The 22,762-nt window shown below is 35.5% G+C and overlaps 1 protein-coding gene across 3 annotated transcripts in view; it reads left to right on the forward strand.

Annotated features, from left to right (window-relative positions):
* The window catches only part of slc36a1 (solute carrier family 36 member 1), a 67,876-nt gene extending 45,979 nt beyond the window's left edge, over window positions 1-21,897 (forward strand). For all 3 annotated transcript variants that reach the window (XM_088604577.1, XM_088604576.1, XM_088604578.1), the window contains exon 12: window positions 19,203-21,897. In XM_088604577.1, the coding sequence (XP_088460703.1) occupies window positions 19,203-19,477 (275 nt within the window). In that variant the 3' untranslated portion in view covers window positions 19,478-21,897. The remainder of the gene's footprint in view (window positions 1-19,202) is intronic.
* Window positions 21,898-22,762: the final 865 nt, after the last annotated feature.

Consider the following 22,762-nt stretch of genomic DNA (forward strand, 5'->3'; position numbering starts at 1 on the left):
TCAAGGCTATAGCTGGGAGGTTGCTGATATGTTATTGCAACCTTTCTGAAGGTCAGGATTGGATGATGTGCTCGTGTTCAAAGCAATTACTGTGGTTTTGTGGTTTCATGTTTTTGAAAAGATGAGGTTCTGCTCTTGCTGAGGAGCCAGCAGTTTAATTGTAATTGGTGCCCTTTCTCCTTAAGGTTTCTTATTTACATACATATGTTATTCTTTAAAGCATATTTCAAAATTTAAAAGTGGAATAGAAAGTACTTGATATTGATAAAACCCTAATTAAAAGAAAATAATAACATGCTTCAGTTGTGCTTTAAGGCCTTTGCTTGACATTTTAATTATTTTTCTCATTTAGAACTTGAAATGTACTTTACATGTGTTGTAACATCAGATAGATGGCATGAATTTATTCATCTAGCCACAATCAAAGTATATAAAGAAGACATTGGAGTGCATTTCTATGTGAAGTGCTTTTTAATAACAAAGCTTCGCTTTCACTATTTTCCAGCTGAGCAGAGTCAGATGTTATGTGCTTATCAGCTCTAATTTTAACAAAGGTCTTTCCCATTCTTCACAGCTCTTGCCTCTTGGGTTACTATTTAAAGAGAGATAGATTCATATAACATAATAGTACCAGTAGGTATAACACGAATTTGATAAAAACTTAAACATGGCTTGTTCAGTTTGGCACTATCATTACTAATATATTTATGGGCAAGTCACAAATATTGTAGATTTTACATATAAGCTCTCCTCTGACCTGTAACTTCCAACATTCCTTACAGTTTTGGCGTTTCCTCAAAGTAGGTTGTAGTGGAATTCTGATGATGTTAATTAAGTAGTTCCATTGCATTTTCATTTATTGTAATTCTCTTCTTGGTTCTCTACCTCATACTCCTGTGCACCATAATGAAATGAACAGCGTCTGTCATTAAGTGTGCAAGTGTTCTGCAGCCATCATATTAAAGCAGTTTAATATGGTCTACTGCACTTAAAATAATGTCAGGTAGATTTGTTTTGGAATGTGCCCTATTCTTTTTTTTTCCCCTGCTTAAACTGAAAGTTGCACTGGTTTAAACCACAAGTGATTGTGTCATGAAACTTTCCAGTGTATACAGTAAGTCTTTAATCAAACATTCATCTTCGTAATGGTGTGATCGTATTTGCATTCAAAATTTCCACTTTAAGGGGATTATGAGGCACTGTGGTTAACTAAGTGTCCTTGCGTAACATCACTGTGGTGGAACTGGGGTTAGTACTGTATCCCTGTTATTATGTTATGTTATTTTTCTAACTTTTCACCGTATGTGTAATATACATTCATTTTTCTTACCACATTTACAATTGGTCTGATTGATAGTTACCATAATATCACTCTATATTTTACCGTACTTTTTCTGTAGTTTCAGAGTGTTATAATTGGTTATGTAAATGTTCACAGGAGTGTCTAAAAATACAAATAGATCATCAAAAGAGTGAGATACCTGTATTTTTTCAGTTTTCCTACTTGACAAATCTTCTCAGTTATCTCCTTGCTCAGTAATGTGCAAGAAATCAAGCCAGTGAATGTTATGAATAAAAATGTACGCTTGAATGACATTGCTTGGAAGGTTTTTAAAAAACATAACACATCAATTCAGTTGAATGAATAAAGATGTGATTAAAATACATTGTACATTTTATTATTTGCTTATCGCGTTCAGAGATATTTATACTGATGTTTATTCAGACCTGATCTCTCTTTCTGCACAGTAGTTCTTTTTGGATGGTTAAAAGAATGAGCATATCAAAATGAAAGCTTCAGTTGTCTGAATGACATCACCCATTTGGGAGAATATTCATCTTGTGTTGAAGAGCCTTTTAATATGATTCACATTGAAAAGAAAATTCTTACTACAACAATGTGTTACATGATACTGTGGCAAAGCTAATTGGTTAAAACCATACGCTAATTATGTTGGTTGTTACTTTCAGTCCATATCCTGAAGAACCCATTCAATTCATCATAATATGTAGCACAGAGAAAAAGTTTATTAATCCCTTAGGGTTTTCCAAATTCTAGTATATTTTAGTCCTAAAACAGAATGAAATGTTTTGGGAAGACATAATAAAAGATGAATATAACTTAAATGTATAACACAAAGACAAAAGACATATTTGTATTTTAAAAAATGATGCAAAAAGTAAATATCCTCATGTGAATGTAGACCTCTAGATTCCTTAACTAGTCACAGCTCACTTGAGCAGTAGTGACTCAACTAGACATTTCCTCTATTTATTAGTCCCTGATATTGACTTTCAGGAACTTTGACCAATTTGTCCTTAAAGAACTGCTTCAAGTTGACTTTTGAGGGGTTCCTTGCATAAAGATCTCACTTCTGATCCTTCTATGACATTTCTAGGTCTGAATACTATTTAACTTTATTCAAGCAATCAAAAATACTTAGTTTATTCTTTTTATTGAGCCATTCTGTCGTAGATGTGCTTGTATGTTTTGAATTATTGACTTGCTGTATGACCCACTTTTGGCTCTGCTTGAACAGACGAATGGATGACCTGACATTGTCCTTCAGAATTTGCTGATGCAATGCTGAATTCATGGTTCTGTCACTGATGTCAAGCCAGCTGGGTCATGATACAGCAAAGTAGCCCCAATCCATAATTCTCCTGCCTCCATGCTTGAAGGTTGGGATAAGGCTCTTCTCTTGGAAGGCAGTGTTTATGTTTTGTCACTCATAATGTTTCTCCCTGGGGCCAAACAAAACTTTACATTTTGACTCATCAGGTTCTGTCCGTCTATCATGGTGCTCTTTGGAGAACTTGAAACAGGCAACAATGTTCTTTTAATAGAGCATTGGTTCTTCTTGCCTGTCCTCTAATGAAAACCAATTGCTTACCATCTTTTCCTGATTGTTGAAGCATGAGCACTAACATTAGCTAAAGCAATAGATGTTGAAATATCCTTAGATGTTACTCTGGGGTTCTTGTTACTACATGGATGATATATTGTCATGATGACTGGATGATCTTGTCAGGATGACTTAACCATTTTTTTCCAATTTGTAGACTGTTTGATTGTGGATGTGGAGCCCCCAAATGGTTCTGTGACTCTCTGCAGACAGCATCAACTACTTTGTCTGAGGTCCTCTGATACTCTTTTGATGTTGTGTGATGTCTTTCTGCCTAACCTGTACGGTGAACACCTAATTTTTACAAATGTTCTGATCATTATATAGTGCAGAGTTGGTCTAAACCAGTCGTTGTTTATTTGTTATCTAATTATTTAACCTTCTGATTCGAACAACCCCCTTCATTAAGAAAACGGTTAACTTATTATTTCACATATACAGATTCTAAATTATTGATTTTTCTGCGTCATCCACCATTGCATCTAAATAAATATTGAATCAGTGAATAGAAAACCCCTGATTATATGGAGGGCTCACAAACCTTTTCTTGGCGCTAAAATTGTTGGGGTTTTTTTAAGTTTGGGTTATAAAGTGGTTTTTTTTAAATAAAAATATAAATTTTCTTTTGTGTCCTGTCTTCAGGCACGGTGTTAATTTGAGTAATTTGTGAGTTGGGTGTGTATTGTCTTTTGTTTTTGTTGTTTTTTTACACTGGTAGAGATACTTGGACTTTTTTTCCCCCTTAGGGTATACAGAACCTTGTGTATCTGGATTCAGAATGTCTGCCGTGCATTGTCATGACAGATGAGTGAAAAGGAATATCACGCTCCAGTCACTGAGGGCTTTTGCCTTTGTAAAGTCCCACTGAGAAAGGGCATGAGTTTTTTTCTTTCTCTACATTTTAAATGTAGTCTGTTTTTCTCTGGTTTTATATTCCTCACAGGCTTACACTGTAGATAACTCTGCCTGCTGACATTACATAAGAATCACAACAATTGGCTGATGGCTATGAAAAAAGGTTTGGCTCTCAGTCGGTTGTGCTTTGAGCAAATGGAAAAGGCACTAGATTGAACAACCCCCTTTATTTATCCACGGGTGAGATCTTATGAAGCTAAATGTCCTGCTGATGCATCTCCAGTGCTGCTCTAGAAAAATGGCAACTGTAAACACTGTTCTCGAGATATCAGTTAGCGCCTAATCAACCACACAGTGATGATCCTGATTTTGAATGTTATTCTAGTTTTTCGACATGTTCATTTTGTTGTTAATTTTAAGAAAACTTTTATCATCTCTTGCCAGTAAATGTCCACTTACACTGCTGTTAAAAAGACACCCCCCTGTATGAATAATAACCGGTGAGTTAAGTAATGAAAAGACCCCAGTCAGAGCAGAATTAATTATAATTTAATAATTGCTTACACTTATATTGCGCTTTTCTGGACACTCCACTCAAAGTGCTTTACAGGTAATGGGGACTCCAACACCACCAATGTGCAGCCCCACCTGGATGATGCGACAGCAGCCATAGTGCGCCAGAACGCTTCCCACACATCAGCTATCAGTGGGGAAGAGAGCAGAGTAATTAAGCCAATTCATAGAGGGGGATTATTAGGAGGCCATGATTGGTAAGGGCCAATGGGAAATGTGGCCAGGACGCCGGGGTTACACCCCTACTCTTTTCAAGAAACGCCCTGGGATTTTTAATGACCACAGAGAGTCAGGACCTCGGTTTTACGTCTCATCCGAAGGAGGGCACCTGTTTACAGTATAGTGTCCCCGTCACTATACTGGGGCATTAGGACCCACAAGGACCGCAGGGTGAGCGCCCCCTGCTGGCCCCACTAACACCTCTTCCAGCAGCAACCTTAGTTTTTCCCAGGAGGTCTCCCATCCAGGTACTGGCCAGGCTCACACCTGCTTGGCTTCACTGGGGCTGCCAGTTGTGAGTTGCAGGGTGATATGGCTGCTGTCTTCAGAAGCAGAAGTATGAAATAAAAAAAGCACAGGAGTAACCCTTGTGGTTTCTGAATTACCTGATAATGAGAACCAAAACCAGTGAGGTAAAAAATAGATTTTTTACAACATTTATTGATGTATGGAAATGATATCTTTGTGTAAAATGTGTAATTTCTGTTATGCCGGGATGAGCTGCCACAGAAGATACATTGTGCGTACATTTTGTACATGTGACAAGAATAATAGCCTTGAAAGCTCTTTTCTCTCTCCCTGCATACATCTTTGTTTTACATCCTGTTTGCCCTTGAGCACCTTGAATTGCATAAAACATATCATTTAGTAGAACAAACATGTCTGTACTTTATATTAAAAGTCATATATTTATATTAAGTTGTATGTTAAGTCTTTCCAAAAAATACATTTGCCTAGCCCTTTGGCAGGGGAAGAGCCTCAATATGATTTACTCCTCTTCTTATAATGTGCCAAACAACACGGAACTAAAAACTAAAGTACTGAATAGGAACCACACTGTATGTTATATGCGATTTTTACTATTTCACATTGACGTACACAGATTATATTTGATTTATATCTTACTGAAGCAACAGAGGCGGTCACGTCAACATTTTAGTTTTGTTTGGGCTGTTGTGATGTTATCAGTTTTGAGCCGTGGATTGAACGGGACTGATGATGCCCCAGTAAACTTATTTTTCTTTCCACTTTCTGTTGTCTGGTATACTATATTTCCTGGAAATGTGTTGTCCTGGCACTACTCAGGCCTCTGCTTCACTGCCAGATTTTCTTAGGTTCAACTCCCAGGGCTCCCATCACTTTTTCATTACCTGTCCTGGTTCTCCTGGTTACACAGACAGTGCTGACCCTCTCCACTACAGAGGGCCATATGGCTCCTTTGGTGGCGAAGCTCATGTTGGCTGAGGTATCTCTAAAGAGCTCTCTTTCACACTGAGTAACCTGTGCCATAAGGACGCTCAGCAGATAAGCTTTGCAGTTTGCTTTTGTGTCTCCTTATCTTTGCCGTTCCCCGGTCATTTTTAGTTACACTTTGAATCATGTCATTTGCACAGTTCTGCTGTTGATTCCCAATTTTCCTTCACCTCTAGGCTGTAAAAGCAGCTCATATATACTCTTATGCTCATGGTGACTCTTATCGTCATATCTGTGGTTCCTAAGCTAGGCGTGCTGAATTATATATTTTGCATAGTTATGAAGCTGGAATGGGGTGTGGTGCAAAATATTTGGGTTTTGCAGCATGCCTATCCTGGCATCACCCTATGTATCATTATCCAAATCTAAACCACACATTCATGTACGTGTATGTGCATACAGTATGTCTGAACATGATATATATTTCTAGAAGCATTTGATGTTTTTAGTACATCTTTGCAACTCTTTATGCATTTTTCTATGTTGTCTTTCTGTACTTTCTGTAAGAAGATTTAGAAAATGTAATTTGTCATCCCTGAATACAAGGGATACCACATGATTTATTTGCTTCTGTTGATGTGTTACACAGTTATGCCGAAAGAATCCAGGACTGTTATCATGTACCTGAACATGTTTATTCCTATTTTTTAAAGATATACGGCAGTAGAGAAGAACAGAAAACAGACTGATGACAGGGCTTGAAATAAATGCTAAATAGGGTTCTTAGGTAAATTAGTGCATTGTACATTTTGTTAGCCTTTGTATTGTTTCACCACATTGTCTAAAAGGTGAAAGTGATGCAGCTACATAAACAACAATCCTTTCTGATGAACTTGACTTTATTAAAATGCTTCAGAGAACCCAAACATACTATGCCATATGGTCTGTTTGTATCCATTAAACATTACTGCATCCCTTGAATCACGATTCTATACAGATGATAAGTTATTGTTGGTAAATTAATATCGGTAAAGTGCTTGTTTCTCTGATTGATGGTTTAAGTGTTTAATGTCTCTTAAATTATTACAGTGCACTTGTTGATTTTAATAACCTTAAAACATCAAATTATCGACATTTGATATTTAGTTTTTTTCAAGAAAATTTGTTTAGTGACACTTCATGATTCTACAGTGATTAGAGCAGTGGTATTCTAAATGTCTCCCTTTAACAACCACAACAGGTGTTAAATACCACATTATGAAATAAAGCATTAGAATAGAAAGGAGCTGTCAGTTTCCAAAGGTTATCTCCTCTCAATCATTGTTTCCTTATGCAGAATCTGTGAGCCATGCTGAAAAAAAAATATTGACAACATTTCAAATAAAAAAAAGTAACATTTCTAAGTAGGCCAAGTAAAATAATATTTATGTATATTTTCTTATACTGTTATTAATATGATTTTACTTTCTTTTTACTTATACAAACTGACTACTGATGTTGAAATATTAATTTATCTCTGTATATTATGTGGAAATTGGGTTGGGTTACAGCTCTTATCTTAAGACGTTAAGGAATTAGCATCTTTAGGCATTGTTAATGATATTTTAATGTTTATGTTGAATGGACAGAAAATTTTATTAATTTTGGATTACGTACATACAACTCTCCTGAATGGCTAAAAGTTTGAATGACAAGTTATAATACAACCTTATTAAGGAACCAACCCCCATTAATAGGTCAAACATAGTTCAGAAGATTCTTGACTAACAATGTGTTTTCTCATAGAGTTTGAGAAAGCATAAATACTACTTCCAAAAAACCACATATGATTTATTTACTCCTTTAAATAAACATTCATATGGATTACAGTGAAAATAAAAAGAAATAATGATGGGCGTATTATAGCTTAAACTTCAACTCAAATGAATTTATGTAGAATCGGGTCTTAATTTTTTAATTAAATATCTTTCCACAGTTTCTCAGCTTCTAGAAGAGTTGATTGGCTTTGGATTCATATTTTTCTTACTTTTCTGGCTAATCTGCTGTCTGTGATAGATATCATGCACAGCCAGATGGCATATTATTAATATGGCAGAGTGGAAATAGAGAAAATGATGTCTTGTTATACCTTCCCTTCAGGCCTCCTAGCTCGCAGTTGACTTTTACTTTATTTGGTTAACCTGAATTGGTCTTATATGTGAATAAGTCAAAAGATTTTCTCCTGTTACCGTGCAGAAAGATATTACTTTCTTGTCAATGTCCGGCGTTTCATTTGAATTACTGGGAACTGTTCAGCCATGACTTGAAAATCTGTGCGCCTTGTTGAAAAGCAAATACCCGAGACTTTTACCCCAATTGTTGCTACTTATTCTATACTGCTGTTCATAATTGTATACCCTGTAATTAATTTAAGTGACCATGTCACAATAGTCTACAGTTGTCTTCATTCTGAATTTTAATTAGGTAAATTTAACTATGATGATCTTAAATGACATGTATAAATATAGAGCAGCAAAAGCATAGCAGCCATTGGCATTTTCCTTTTTGTGTTTTCTAAGAGAAGAGACAATTCACAGTCTCCAGCTGCATAGGCCTTGTGTGTGGTTAGAATGTGTTAAAAAATGGGACAGATATCAAGTCCTACTTGTTATCTCTAGCAAAAGCATATGGCACCACCAGTAGCTTAGATGCTTCCCTAGAAATGGCCAACTAAACACCAACAATACCAAGTATTACAGTATATATACTTATACAGTATAATTATATACTTTATTGACTTTTTTGAAACACATCGCCTTTAATCATGCCTCCATTTGTCCATTGCTTCAGAGAAGTCATAATATTTGCATTTATTTTTTTGTAATAAATCTTTCTTCCAGATATGTACTGTATGTAGTCATAGATTATATATATACTGTATGTATTTGCACCTGGGATGGCTTTTATATAAGAGATAAGCTTCGGTTTTCCAGATTTCATTATTACTTATTTGTGATAATGATGCTTTTTATAATGCAATAATGTGTCACGAAATTCTAAGTCAATTACAAAATTGCAATTACAGTTTTGTAAGTGCACTTGCTTTCAATTTTTGTGCTGTTGTGCATTTTGTGTTTAGTTTTGTCTGTAAGGCAGTTGATCTGCCTGGATATTTAAAAAATAGCAATTTTATAAAAATGTTTTCCCAGTGCCTGTCATTGATTCATTATCTTACATCTTGTATAACATAGAAAGAAAATAATGTGCACCTAGAACTAGGTAATCAGAGCATTGAGGGGGCAGTATTGGCTTTAACAAAAATAAGTAATTTGAGCTGATTAGTACTCTCCTCACAAGGTAAATACAGTTTGTTGTTGAAAATACATGAAGGCCACATCCTTCATTCAGCCTACATAATTACATGTCATGAGAACAGAGTGAATGGAAGCTCTGTAGCTTTTGAGAACAGTGTATTAAAGGTATCTGACGTATATTGTTCCTACTAGTTTTTAGTTAATCCACACAAACAAGCTAACTGAGAGGCTGTCCATTTTAACACAGAATTAATCTTGTTTTGTAAATGGCAATTATTCATTATCGTGTCCTTGTGGTCAATATTACTTTCTTATTACCTAACAGCAATATGTTTTTTGCAACAGGGAAATAATAGGGTAAGGAATAATGATGGTAGTTCAGGAAGATAACCTGATGACTCTGATATTTTAGGTCAGACATGTTGGGCAAAGGTATACTGTATAGGGTAGCCAATGGAACAACAAGGCACACCCAATTGTAAAGCTTTAATTTCAAATAATCAGATGATATCCTCTGTGTAGGTGGAAAAGTCACACAGTTTAACCCTGATCTCCAGAGAAAAGGAACATCATATCCTCATTTGTTTACACTGTTAACTTGTGTTATATTAATACTGCTTGTGCCTTTCTTCTCCAGCGCCTGTTTGTACTGAGAGCTGCTACAGTCAGCATAGACATAAATAGATATCTGTCTTAAGAACTTTGTCTAAAAATGTAGACTTGATTCCAAGGCCCTAAGATGCACAGCTAGACATTGTCCAGAGAGAATGCCCAGGCAAAGATCCTAATAAAGCACTTCTGAGCATTACTAAATAACACTCTTCTTCAATATGGGAAACCTAATAGCCCAGATGTTGAGTACTAGTGTGTGCTAATATCCATATATAAATGTAACTGAACATGGATATTGGTTTAATATGATTTAAAATAATGATTCCTTATTAAGTGACTTGAGACTTTAATAGTGATCAATAAATGTAGTACTTGTGATTAAATAGAATGAAGTAATCACAAGGAACGCAGATGTTCTGATTTTCTAACAATGATACTGAGAATAACAAGAGGAATAATTAATTTCTGCAATGCGTTTGCTGAAGTTTAATTCGCCTTCACCTACTCTCACACAGGTAAAATTGTATTTGATGTGTCTTTTTAAAATGGGCTGGCATTGAAGTAAAGTGTATACATGTATCTAAATGTGCCCCAAGCTCCTGAACTCTCAAGCTGCAAATCAGCTGCCTCAGAGCCATCTTTACCATCAAAGGTTCCTGCTGTCTCTGATAGCATGGCTCTTGCTGAGATACGATGCTTGGCATTTCAGCACTGTTTGTTATAATGATGGTGATGATATTGGTGCTTTGCAGCCTCAGATAAAGCACGTTTTGAAATGAGGAAACCAGATTTTTTTTTTGTGTCATTTGATGAAGCTGGGAAATGGAACACAAGTTAGTATTGTGCACAGTTTCTGTTATGATTTTTGTATTTTGCAACTGCTGTTTACAGCCAGGAAAACATACTGATAATGCAAAGAAAATCAACACGCAATAATACAACAGTCTTTTCATACTACAGCATGCACCTGAAGGAACGTTACAAAATCATAGTATAGTCAGAAATGTTTGCAGCAATGATAGAAAATATGGACTCTAGAGTTATTTCTACCACTCATTTATTAAGTTCCTTACTTGATTTAATGACTTTCATTTTACCAGGAGACGTAGATCAAAAGAAAATAATAAAATTCACTACAATCTTCTTTCTCATATTTGAAAGTGCCACTCTGAATATGTAACACGGTCAGCATACAGGCTAATTAAAGAAGGGGAGAAGGGTGAAAGTCATTACTTTTTCTTAGTCCAAAAACACGGGTACCGCAGAAAACTATCCTTTCATCTCTTGCAAACCAATGTATATTTAATCATAGTCACTTTCGCCTTTAGCTTCTACATGAGTCTGTTCAATCTAACTTGAAGGGGAAAGTAGGGCCAAATTATTATCATTATTACATTACTCAAATGCTTATTTTATTAAGGCAAACATTCCTTTGATCATTTGGTCCAAAAAAAGAAATACAGTTGTCTGTATTTCTTAAATGTTAAAACAAAGTTATCTGAAAAAAGTAAGCTGCTTTAAAGTTTAATTTTGGTTGTAGTTATCTCTAAAAGTTGTTTTGGACTCCTTATTTATTATATTTAAGAGTATTGTAAGAAATAGTAAATATGTAACTTGCTAATTTGTTCACTTTCGTATTGTTTATATTTAGGGTCTTAAATGTAATTCAAACTTTCTCATATTGTGAAAGTGTGGCACATTTCACAATTTTTTTTCAGATATCTTTACATAACCATAAAACCTTTATGTTGTGCCTTTAAAAGCAATCATATCAAAACACTTTACAGTGCATTTATACATTTTGTTGTGCTTAGTAGCTGTATCTTGAAAGCTGTGCTATGTATTGTTTCCTCACTGTGGTAGAAGTCTCTTTGATTTTTCATAGCTCAGTACTGCAGGTTTAAAGTCGGTTCTCAAATCGGTGTCAAAGCTGTTAGAGTGTGACCATTCAGAACTCCTCAGCCAAGATTAACATTGCTCTTGGTTCAGGCTTAATGGTTTTGATGGGGGTGGGATGTTTTCAATGGACCATTTTTTAAATTGCCTTGCTCTATTTTTCTTTCTGTTCCCTTTGTAAATTTAATAATCCTTTTGTCAAGCACAGCAAACTCCCCACACCTGAGCATTATTTATTATATTTATATGTATTTAAAGCACAGTCATTGTGTGGTCAGAACCAATTTTTGTAGCCATTCAGTCATTCAAAACTGTAATAATGGTAGGAATCTGACAGTAATCAATCAGACGGGGTTACTATAAAATTTCATTGTAGTCCGTGTTTTTTATTAAAACAGTTTACAAAGAAACTGTTTCACAAGGATATTTCTAATGGTTCAGGGATATTGTGTATACCAAACTAAGGCTGTTGTTCACATTCTGTCTATATGTTGTATTATTCAGCTTCAGTGTTCATATTTTTAAATGTGAATATAAAATGCTATTTTTCCCATGGTTAGGGCAAGTAAATGGCCTGCTGATCAATAAATAACACTTCAAATTATGAGTGTCTGTTTATTAAGTATGTAGATTTCTGATCATTTTGCTTTTCTACATGGAAAATTCTTATACATGCTTAAACAATTTTCATTTTCTAATAATAGAAGTCTTCACTTGGCTATGAAATATTTTTGTGTCATGGGTAAGACTTGATGATCCATATGTAGCAAATCATTCATATGGTCTTTTTTGTAAGTTGATGGTACAGTGTTCCTTAATAACTTTATATCGGTTAAAGAAAAAAAAAACATCTGCAGAAAAAATAAGAATGAACCAACAGGGTGCTGGTTTCCTGAGTAGAGACTGGTGGGAACCTTTGAAATACCAAAAGAAGTTAGTTGACGAAGAAAAAAAATCAGTGACTTTCAGAATAAAAGACAGGAATGTTCCAGTGTCTAGCTTAGCACTCAATGTATTTTAATTCTGTTATTTTTTCTTTTAACAGTCCTTTCACTCATTGAGAACTGGTCCAGGAGTCCTTATTGGCCAAAAGTCATATTTAAATACAAGTTCCTTGGTTTTAGGTAAAAGACATGATCAGTCCAACACAAGAGGGCATAGTTTAAAAAGGGAAAAGGGTTCTGCTTATAAATACCATAACTGTTCTGTGATGTAAAGCAAAGGACCAGGTTTTCACTGTATAAGAAACATTTTATACTTGTATGTCCGTGACATCTATTGTATACTGTAACATTTCAATAATGCTTAGCCTACAGATGTCCTATTTGAAAATAATCTCTTTATAGAAACTAGTTATTTTTATTTTGTCTCTATTATTTTGTATTAATTCAAGTTCTGCTTCAAATTGGTCTAAAAACTGGTATATATTGAAAAGTTAATTCCAGTGTGTACTCGTTAAACATGAACAGGTGTCTCAATTTCTCAGACAAATTCGTGACCTTGGTGAAAATACCGTACAGTCTCCGTTTTGTCTTAAACTAATGGTCTCGCCACGCATGAGAGCACAAGTTCAAGTGAATTGTGATAGAAAACAGCCCTTCCTGCTCACTAGTCACTGTAATGACTAATGTAATGTGAACTACGAGCGAATAAGTACAGGTTGTGCATCAGACGTTTCACCACATAAATGTTCCAACATGATCTGCATGCTGAGTTAACAAGTAAGTTGTATTTGTTGGCAAAACCATCTCACAGTCTGAAGTGATTTTTCTATTGAATTGCAAGTGATGTATTCATAAGGCTGTTTCATGTCACCCAAAGATTTGCTACGTTGGTCTGAATCGCAGAATATGGCGCTGAGCATATCTGGAAATTGTGTCTATTTTGTAATGGAAATTGGAGGTTTTACATGTTACTGTGTACATTTTACTTTCATTGTGGTTTGAAATGCGTGCATCAATGCTGATTCTTTCTAATCACTGAAATATAAAAATAGCATTGCAGTTCACCTTTAAATACTTGCATGTGCCAACAGTCCACCAGGAGCCGAAGAGAAATTTAAAATCTAATTTTAAAATGTATTTATGGCACAGTCATTTTGTGTGTTTCTAGACATTGGTTCAAGTGCTTAGAGGCTCTTGAACCTATTTCTGTAAGAATTTCATTTATTTTATTGAAACTGTTCCTCATACCACATTTTTATTGCTTGATTATGCCCTTTCCTTTTTTGATTGAAAGCCCAAAATTAAATCATAATAGCATATACAAGGCAGAATTTCTATTGCTACAAGAAGCACTTAAGATAAGTTTCCAGGGTTTGATGTTATTCTTCAGATTGATTCTAAGAAAACAGCTCACGTTATTCATCAGCTGCTCACAAAAAAACATCCCAAGACGGGGGTACTACACAATAATTACAGCCCAATACACATTACCTGTTACTTCAAAGGTTATGGAAAAACAAGAAACTGTATTAACGGGGTAAATGAGATTGTTTGTTTAGATTTTCAGGGAGCTTTGACTAAAGTTTCTCATAAAAGGTTAAATTATAATCAGCATGATAAGGCATGAATTTAGATTGAGAACTAGTTAATGGATAGAAAACAGAGTTCAATTAAGGGGCAAATGCTCATACAGATTTCATTTAATTAGGGGAGTACCTCAATGATCTGTGTTAGAACTACCACTCATCCTAGTTAATATCAATGGACAGAATCCTGCTATAGTTCGTAAACTACTGTAGTTCAGTTTGCAGATACCAAAATAGGAGGATTAGCCACCTCTGAATGCTACAAAGGAAACTAAAGATGAAAAAGAACAAAGCAAACACCTGCCACATAATATTTAGTGTAGATGAGTGTTACATACAGATGACAAAAGCATCCATTCTAAATGAAAGATGGAAAAGCTTAAATAAGCTGCTTTGAAAAACAGTGAAATTGTCATACAGAATCACTGACATTTTCTATACAGCATAGGGAAGCAATAAACATGCAGGTTACAGTATATGTAAGTTAGGTTATATAGTCAAGCGTGTAAAATGTAAATCAAGAGATGTTCATTTTCATTTAGAATAGTATAATGCTCTAGCAAAACTAAATTACATACAATTTTGATCAACAAGATGCAAAATAAACATTGGTACTTTGGAATCAGTCCGGTATAGAGTGACCAGATGAGTCTTGGGCCTACAGGAATGGGCTTGTACCGTGAACTTTGAATGGCTGCATCTGTAATTAAAAATCAACACTAGCACATGAATTTGAGGACACAAGCAGAAACTACAGGGCAGTGCCAGTAAGACTGATAACAGGAGGCAGTTTTTACAAAGGGTTGTGGGATGCAGGAACTAACTATCCCTTAGTGTTGACACTGATACCCTGTCTTTACGACTGAGGTAATGACTGTTTACCATCTTTGGGTGAGCCAAATGATCTTCTCCAGTTTGTAACTTTTCTTATGTTTTCTTCCATGCAGTGTCCAATACTGATGTATTCTGTCACTGTCTTTAGTTTTACACTGCCCCATGTGTTAATTAGCTCTCCTGTGTTCTTCAAGAGGCACACATACTGTCCATGAAAAAGTCAAACTTGCACTAGATGGAAATGGAACCATTTAAACAGGTGAAAACAGTCTCAGACGGCAACATTCATTCCCCGGTGCATACTGTTCACTGTGAACTTAATGGAACTGTGCCAGTCCCAAACTTTTTCTAGCTATTGATTGATGGACTGAATAACCTGTGATTGTTCTTGAGGATTATTTAACTGTGCCATTTGAAGCTGGGATTGCTCAAAGATGTTATGGGCCCAACACTGTGCTTCCATGGCAACCCACGCTCACAAACTGTGCTTCTCTCTGCATTTGATTTACCTCAAAACAAAAAGAAACTACCCTGGAATGCTCCTTTCAAGCAGCTTGCTTTCGTCCCTGAGACTATTTTAATGACTCCCAGCTTTATTAAAGGAAGTCGGAGGCCTTTGCTTTGATGAGGTGACAACCATGTCTTGTAGCTTTGTGCAGCTTCGTTCCCATCTTTGTGATTGCTGTATTCGACACCTGATATTGATCAATGTGGCAAGGAGATCATCCCCGAGAGACTTGGGGGGACAACCGCAGATCCCAATCACTTCTCCCAGTTTCTCAGAGCTGCATTGCTCTGTTATCAAACAAGCCCTGAGGGCCACAGAGATAAAGCCAAATACAGGGTCTCTATAATCCATTAAACTGCTCTGCAGAACATGATCAATCAAGTCATTTCCAATATCAAACTTTGAAACTTCCACGTTCCTCAAATAAATCATTATCCTCTGAAAATCATTTTCACTCTGCTATTGTACTGTATGATTGTATGACTTTTTATTTCCAGATGTGGCTTAATTACATTGTTTTCAATAGCACACAAAGAAGGTGAATTGCAGATGTGTATAAATACATATGCGGTGGTACAGTGTAGTCAAAGATTGGAATGACTCGATAAAGTAGTCGATGAAGGCTGAATACCTATCATTTTAAAATACCTGGCAGTGAGTGTAAAGTATGTACAGCAAATACTAATGTCATCTCCTGGCTGAGAGATGTTTATTCAAGCACCATGTGGCTCTGCTTTAAACTGAAGGATAAGTATGAGAAAAGCAGTTTTCTGCAATGTTCTCCAGCAAGAGTAGATACATTTCTGCTCTCTTTCATGGCCTTTGAGCTCACTAAAAGTATATTTTCTATGTGATTATAAGTACTGCTAAGGACAGTAAGGTGCTCAAGATAATCTGAAGGTCATGATTATTCTAGACTTTTCCATTCTACCAATGCAAGGTGAGTTATTTAGTTATATACAGTATATAAACATACTAATGTTTATGTATTGACAAGATGTTATCTGGAATGCCATATGTAAACACTCAAAAGCTGACGTAAAATTCAATTGTAAAAAGCTTTTTTGCTGAGCGTCTAAAGGGAACTGATTGTAAGCAAGTATTAATGAAATATTATGTTTCATGATTATATTTAGAAACATGTTTTGCTTTTAAATTTAATTGGATCCGTAGCATTGTAGTTTGCTTTGATCTGTTCTTTTAGGAACAGTACTGTCAGAAACAGAGGATGAAAAACAATCTTTTGCAGGTATTTTTGAAAAACTAATGATCGACAAAAGAAAACTTGATGGTTGTAGTTGATAGTTACAGTTTAAGAACATTCTCAGACTAGGTTAATAAAAGTAAAAAGAGGTATAAAAGTAAAAACAGTAATGTACAAAATACAAGACTTGTACAAGTTTATACATTTCACTGCATTTCAGACAATGGTCCCTGTACTTCAACAGACTCAGAAATGCAAGTTGTGCATTGATATTTGTTGTTTACTGCTCTGTACTTTTGTGCTTTTTTCATTTGTATTTTCTACCAACTCTACAAACTTATATCAGCTCAGTTGATTGAGACTTTTTGGTGCAACATGTTAGGGGTCATGCTTCACTGCATCCCTTTAACTAAGACAAAAGTTATCCTTAAAAGGAAAGAAAAGATGAAATCCTAAAAAAATCCTAAAAAGTGAATGTTTAACCAGTGTCACTTGGTGTTATTTAGGGATAAATTCAGTTAATCACAGATTAATAAAGCCTTCATACTCCAGGAGACCGGCTTAGTGCTGTCTCTACAGCTGTCATATAATTGAGGCAGAATAATATTTTAACACTACAGCTATTAAACCACAGGAGGCAGAAACAGACGAAGGGATTTCCTATGTTCACTCTTGTCGGGAGTATCCTGTAGTGCAAAAGAAACTACAGGTGATGGGTTCTCATTAAGCGACTTCAGACTGTTACTTCCAATTTTCATCTGTTTTGAATGACAAAATAAGCGACTCCTACCGGTTCACAGGATTATCTACTTAACCCTTTTGTATGCAGAGCTCATTATGATAAATATTATTGTTGTTATTGCTGAATTACTTCTTATTTTTTTATGTAATCACATACAGCATTACAGTGGGTATGTATTTACACATAGTCATCAAAGTAGAAGAAAATAACTTTGTACAGATCTTGACTCGGTCGAAGGAAATGACAACAAGAAATGAGGCACACAACAGTGTCCTTTTAGAAAGAAAAAATTTTTTTCGGTAACCCTGTGACGTTAATTCTGTGAGTTGAGAAATGAAATGACAACTGTACAATGGGATGGATTTGGAGGATTGCTGTGCTGTATGTTCCATTCATTCTTTGCAGATTATTCCCCATGCGGTATCAAACATGTTTTCATCTGCTTAAACAAACTGAATCGGGCTTTTTAGTAGGTCACAAGTAGAGGTTCATTCCATGCTGCAAAGTGAAAAGAAGCAGGAAAAAACACAATGTTTTAACTGTGGAACCTTCTTCAGGTTTTTTTTTCCCCTCACTGAATCGTTCACTTGCTGTGAACATTAAAAACAGATCATTTCTCCTTCTTTCTTTTCCCTCCCAAGATGCCTGCCTGCTGGCTCTTTCACAAAGGACTCTGCTGCTTTCTCTATTGTTGGCTTTTAAATTTTTATGTTTACATTTTGTGCGTTTGAGGTAAAAAAAAAACCCACAGGTGTCTGTTTCTGATGTGCTCTTTGGTTTATTAGTGTCACACAAAGCAGTACTGGATGTGAAAGGAATAGCCTGCTCTTTTCTGTGGCCTTTTCACTTGACTGAATTCTGTTGTCCTGTGATGAGGTATTTAAGCTTCCCTCTGTAAATAAAGAGCTGATTTTTTTGGTTAGTGGTTTTATTTCACGAGGTCTGGGCAGAGAGAAAAAAACAGAGTCAATTTACAATGAACAGCAGGATGCCTTTTATCACCTCAGCAGATAATTAATTCACACCCCACTTTCCAGACTATTAATCTCTAGGAAGTGTTCTCCACCCGCTTAGTCATTCTTCTGCAGTGTCAAACATCAGAACAACATGGGCTCACACAAAATAAAAATGAGGCTTAATTGACTGGCACAACAGAGTGTCCCCAACCACAAGCAGTGGGCAGACTTTCCCTTTCAACAAGCTGTTGAGGAAAAGGGGAAAATATCGGGCAATTGTTCTAAGTGGTAAATGTGATCTGCCAATTTTCTTTTTTATTTCTGTATTTTTTATTTATTATAATAATTATTTTATTAGGAATTGTTTTAATATTTAATTTTTTACATGTTCTACCTTGCAAGGCTTCTTATACTGGAAATGTTGCTTTTTGAGCACCAAAGCGATAGAAAGGAGGCTTTTCAGCTGTCCAGCTCCTTTGGTTGGTAGTAGGAAATTGATCAGAGGATTTCATCCATCCATTTCTGGAAGGGAGTCAAATTAAAGTGCTTGAGCAGCTTGCTCTAAATGACCACAACCCTTTGTGTAGAACTGCTTCCGGTTCTCAGTCTTAAATGCACTTCACCTTCGAATCCACTTGTGGTTTGGGTTTAACTATTGACCCTGAGGAAGTCAGTTGGGTTGACTTTGTCCATACCTTTTGAAGATACGAACTTCAACTGATTACGGTCCTTAACATGTTGGGTGTGATAACAACTCAGATTGCTTTCATACCATGCACGTGCAGTTTTAACTGCACGCTGATGTTTCGACATAACAATGTCATTTGTATGTTATTTCCTGGGGTTTGTATAACCCTCTGTGTGTTTGTCTTCTTCTTAGGTGCCTTAGCCATCCTGATTCCAGAACTGGATCTGGTGATTTCGCTTGTGGGCTCCATCAGCAGCAGCTTCCTAGCTCTGATCTTCCCCCCGATGCTGGAGATCATAACGTTCCACAGGGAAGGGCTGTCCTACTGGGTTATAACCAAGAACGTCGCCATCAGCATCATCGGCTTCATAGGCTTCGTAGCTGGGACCTACGTCTCCATCCAGCAGATAGTCATTCGGAGCGCCGAAAGACATGCTCACAATGGCACCATGTCCTTTAATCTTTAGTGCCAAGACCAGCTATCAAGTCTGCTTTCATTTACAATTTCATAGCTACTGTTCTTTTCATTTTATTGTGTTCTGTTGTTTTGTTGGTGCTATATTTCCTTTTGTTTTCTTTTTATACATGACGTATAACAGTTGATTTAGTGCCAATGGCTGGAAGATCACTTTGCCAGCCCCATCTTGCCCATTGTGGACCCTTTTGAGTGTATGCCACCAGACTTAGGTTAGTGCAGCAGTTACATCCCTCATAATTATTGTCCTAAATGGAAAACAAAATAAAAAAAACAGTTGTGATTAAGATGTATTTATGTATCATAAGGGGAATTAACCTTAATCTTCAAACCACTACTGCACTTGTGGAAGAAAATATTTAAAGGTAACTGTTTGCCAGAAATCATTGAAGGTTTGGATGTAATCGAGTCTTTTGGATTCTGCACTGTGGAAAGTTTACACATCTAGTCATATTCTTTGTTTCATAATTATTACTTCTTCATTAACAGTCTGTTTCATCAGTTTGTCCAAATCAAAATGATCAGAAATCATCAATGTAACAATGCTGAAATGATACTGAATCTGCTTTGCACAAAATATCTATATATTAAAACATGATGTGACATAAAAGTGTAAACATTTTTGACAAATTGCCAGCTTTTATAGACCATTTTAAGTTAAATAGCATGACAATGAATTAAGAAAATTCAGTATAGGTTAAAGAATGTACTTTTGCACGGATTTTTTATTATAATTTAAAATTGATTTTGTTACATTTGTTATAATTGATTTATTAGTTATATTTTTCTATTCAAGAAGCATGTAGCATGACTGTTGTCAGTAAACTATGAAACGATAAATTCATAGCCCTAAACTTATATACTGTAGTTAGTGGAAGGATCCTTAGACAAAATTTAGATCAGATCAATGACTAAATATTTACAGTCGCTTGGTTTCTGTAATTTGTTAGTTTTGTATTTTTCTCTACAGTGATAATTTTTATTCATTTTAAATAAAGATTTTTACTTTTCTTTTTTTATAATTTTCTAAGTTGTGAACATAGGAGTACCATGTAAAAATACATAATAAGTTGAAGAGTCTGCCACAGTTTGCTTCACTCACGGAAATGTACAGTCTCCCTAAGATACTGTATACTGGTTATGACCCTTATACAGTAGAATGTTCTTTAGGAACATTGAGTATTTCATCTCCTAAGAAGATGATCACTGTGTAAAGAATCTAGTGTAAAGTAAAACATAATCACAGTCAGGTTTGTAATAGCAATTTTTACTTTGACTTGTATTTACATTATCATGATTAAATGAGTACAAACTGTTTTTCATGATGGAAGTGTCTACCCAAAATAATTTTCTAATATTACAATATTAGACGTCACGCAGAAACATTGCAATGCTTATGACTAGTAACTTTGATTCAGTATAAAAAATCAGAATAAAAGTATTATTCTCAATGGAATACAAGAAGTATTCTTTGTATACTGGTTAGTATACAAGCATTTAAATTAGCAAATACTTGTATACAAACCAGAAATCATACAATCACACAATAAACATAATCAACAGGATACAATACCATAACTGCACTAATATGATCTATTTTCACATACTGTATTCCATTTATTTACTCCTGGAGCAGTTTCAGCAAGGCTTTTTATGTTATTTTATTACCATAATGCAATGTCAGAAGACTAGTTCAAAAACAGGTCTGACTTTTATTTTACTCTGAAAAGTTGAAACTTGAAAATTCTTGGAAATGAAGACTGTTCCTTCAGGAAATCAGTCCTTCAGGGCATGAAGTTATTTCCTTCAGGAAAGAAAAGACATGCTGATTAGAGGTTGTGTGTTTTTGGGCATTCGCAGAACCTTCCTGCCCACTATAAACCAGTTTTGCCTCATTACCTCACCTGTGCATCATTAGGGAATAGTATAGCTGAACAGTAACTTGACTAAAGAATGTTGTATCCAGTTCAGATTTGGTGTGCTTTTGGATGTTGTAAATACTTGTGTGGTAACATTACGGCACATCTATTGTATTTGATTCTGCTTGAAAAAACATTTTAATGTAGTCTGTGAGGTAGTTTCATTTGGATATGCTTTATGGGGCTGTTTGACATTTTTTGTTAAAATTGAAGCACTTGAACTTGCTGCTTTTGAAATTTTGTTTTTTGCATTTTTTTTCTAAACCTTATAGGTGATCCATCACCAAGATATTTAACAACAATGTAATGGGTACATTTTCAAACACTATCTGTTGTGGTTGTAGGGAGCTGGGATTGATTTATCCTAAAAAAAGAAAGTGGAATGTTGTTGTTATTTTACAATATACAGTATATTTCAGCACTTTATAAAATCATTCAAGTTTTGGTTTCCATCATTGTTCACAATAAACACCTTTTCAACAGCTTCAGCTGTACTAACTACTGATCAGTTGTGTTCTTATTGTGTATGAGCATTACTTTTTCTGTCTGCTCTTATTTGATAATAAAGCACCACAAAATGTGCATGATTTTTACAGGCTCTGTATAAATTGTCCAGCTACTTATCTTTGGAATTCTTGGTGCCTTCTTCTGGTGGGAAAGCAAAATGAAGTTGTGCATTTTACCTTGAACTGTTGCTTACCTGTTCCTGGGTGTCATTGATTTTTGTCTTTTGTGAAACAATACCACAATCCAATAATAGGTTTATTTGACTCTTTCTCCAAAGTCAGCAATTAGTGGGGCTTTGAAATGAGTTGCAATCAAAGCGGCTTCAATGCTGATCCTCCTCCCTCCTTCTTCCCAGGACCCCCCTGCAAGCCAATGAAATGCTAATTGCTTTTTTAACACTTTAATTGACCACGTAATCTGCCCCTGGGGTCCCACTCTTTGAATCTAAATCCTCTTGACTCCTGTCATATCAGACCCTGGCAGGCACGAAGGCAATGAAAGAATTTAATGAAGACTGGAAGAATGCACCAATTGCATGCTGCTACAATCAATTCTGTAAGTTAGTCCTTTCAGGACACCTTACTTTCTGAACGCTGAATATATGTATTCATTTATGATTTAGTCATAGGAATGCATTTTATTTCTAGTGTAATTGTACATGTACTTAGAAACCCATTCATTGATTTTGTTAAACTGGCTTGTTCACATTTTCAAAAGCAAAATCCAAAGTATGTTAAAAGTGTTCACCTGCAAAGCACAATCTGCATGAAGTCTTTGATTGGTATAATTCAGGGTGGCCCAATGTCTTGTCCTGGAGGTTAGGTGTGTCTGTAGGTTTCCTAGATCCCTCT

Source organism: Lepisosteus platostomus, chromosome 13 (assembly GCF_059453375.1).
Source record: "Lepisosteus platostomus isolate fLepPlt1 chromosome 13, fLepPlt1.hap1, whole genome shotgun sequence".
Taxonomy (NCBI): domain Eukaryota; kingdom Metazoa; phylum Chordata; class Actinopteri; order Semionotiformes; family Lepisosteidae; genus Lepisosteus; species Lepisosteus platostomus.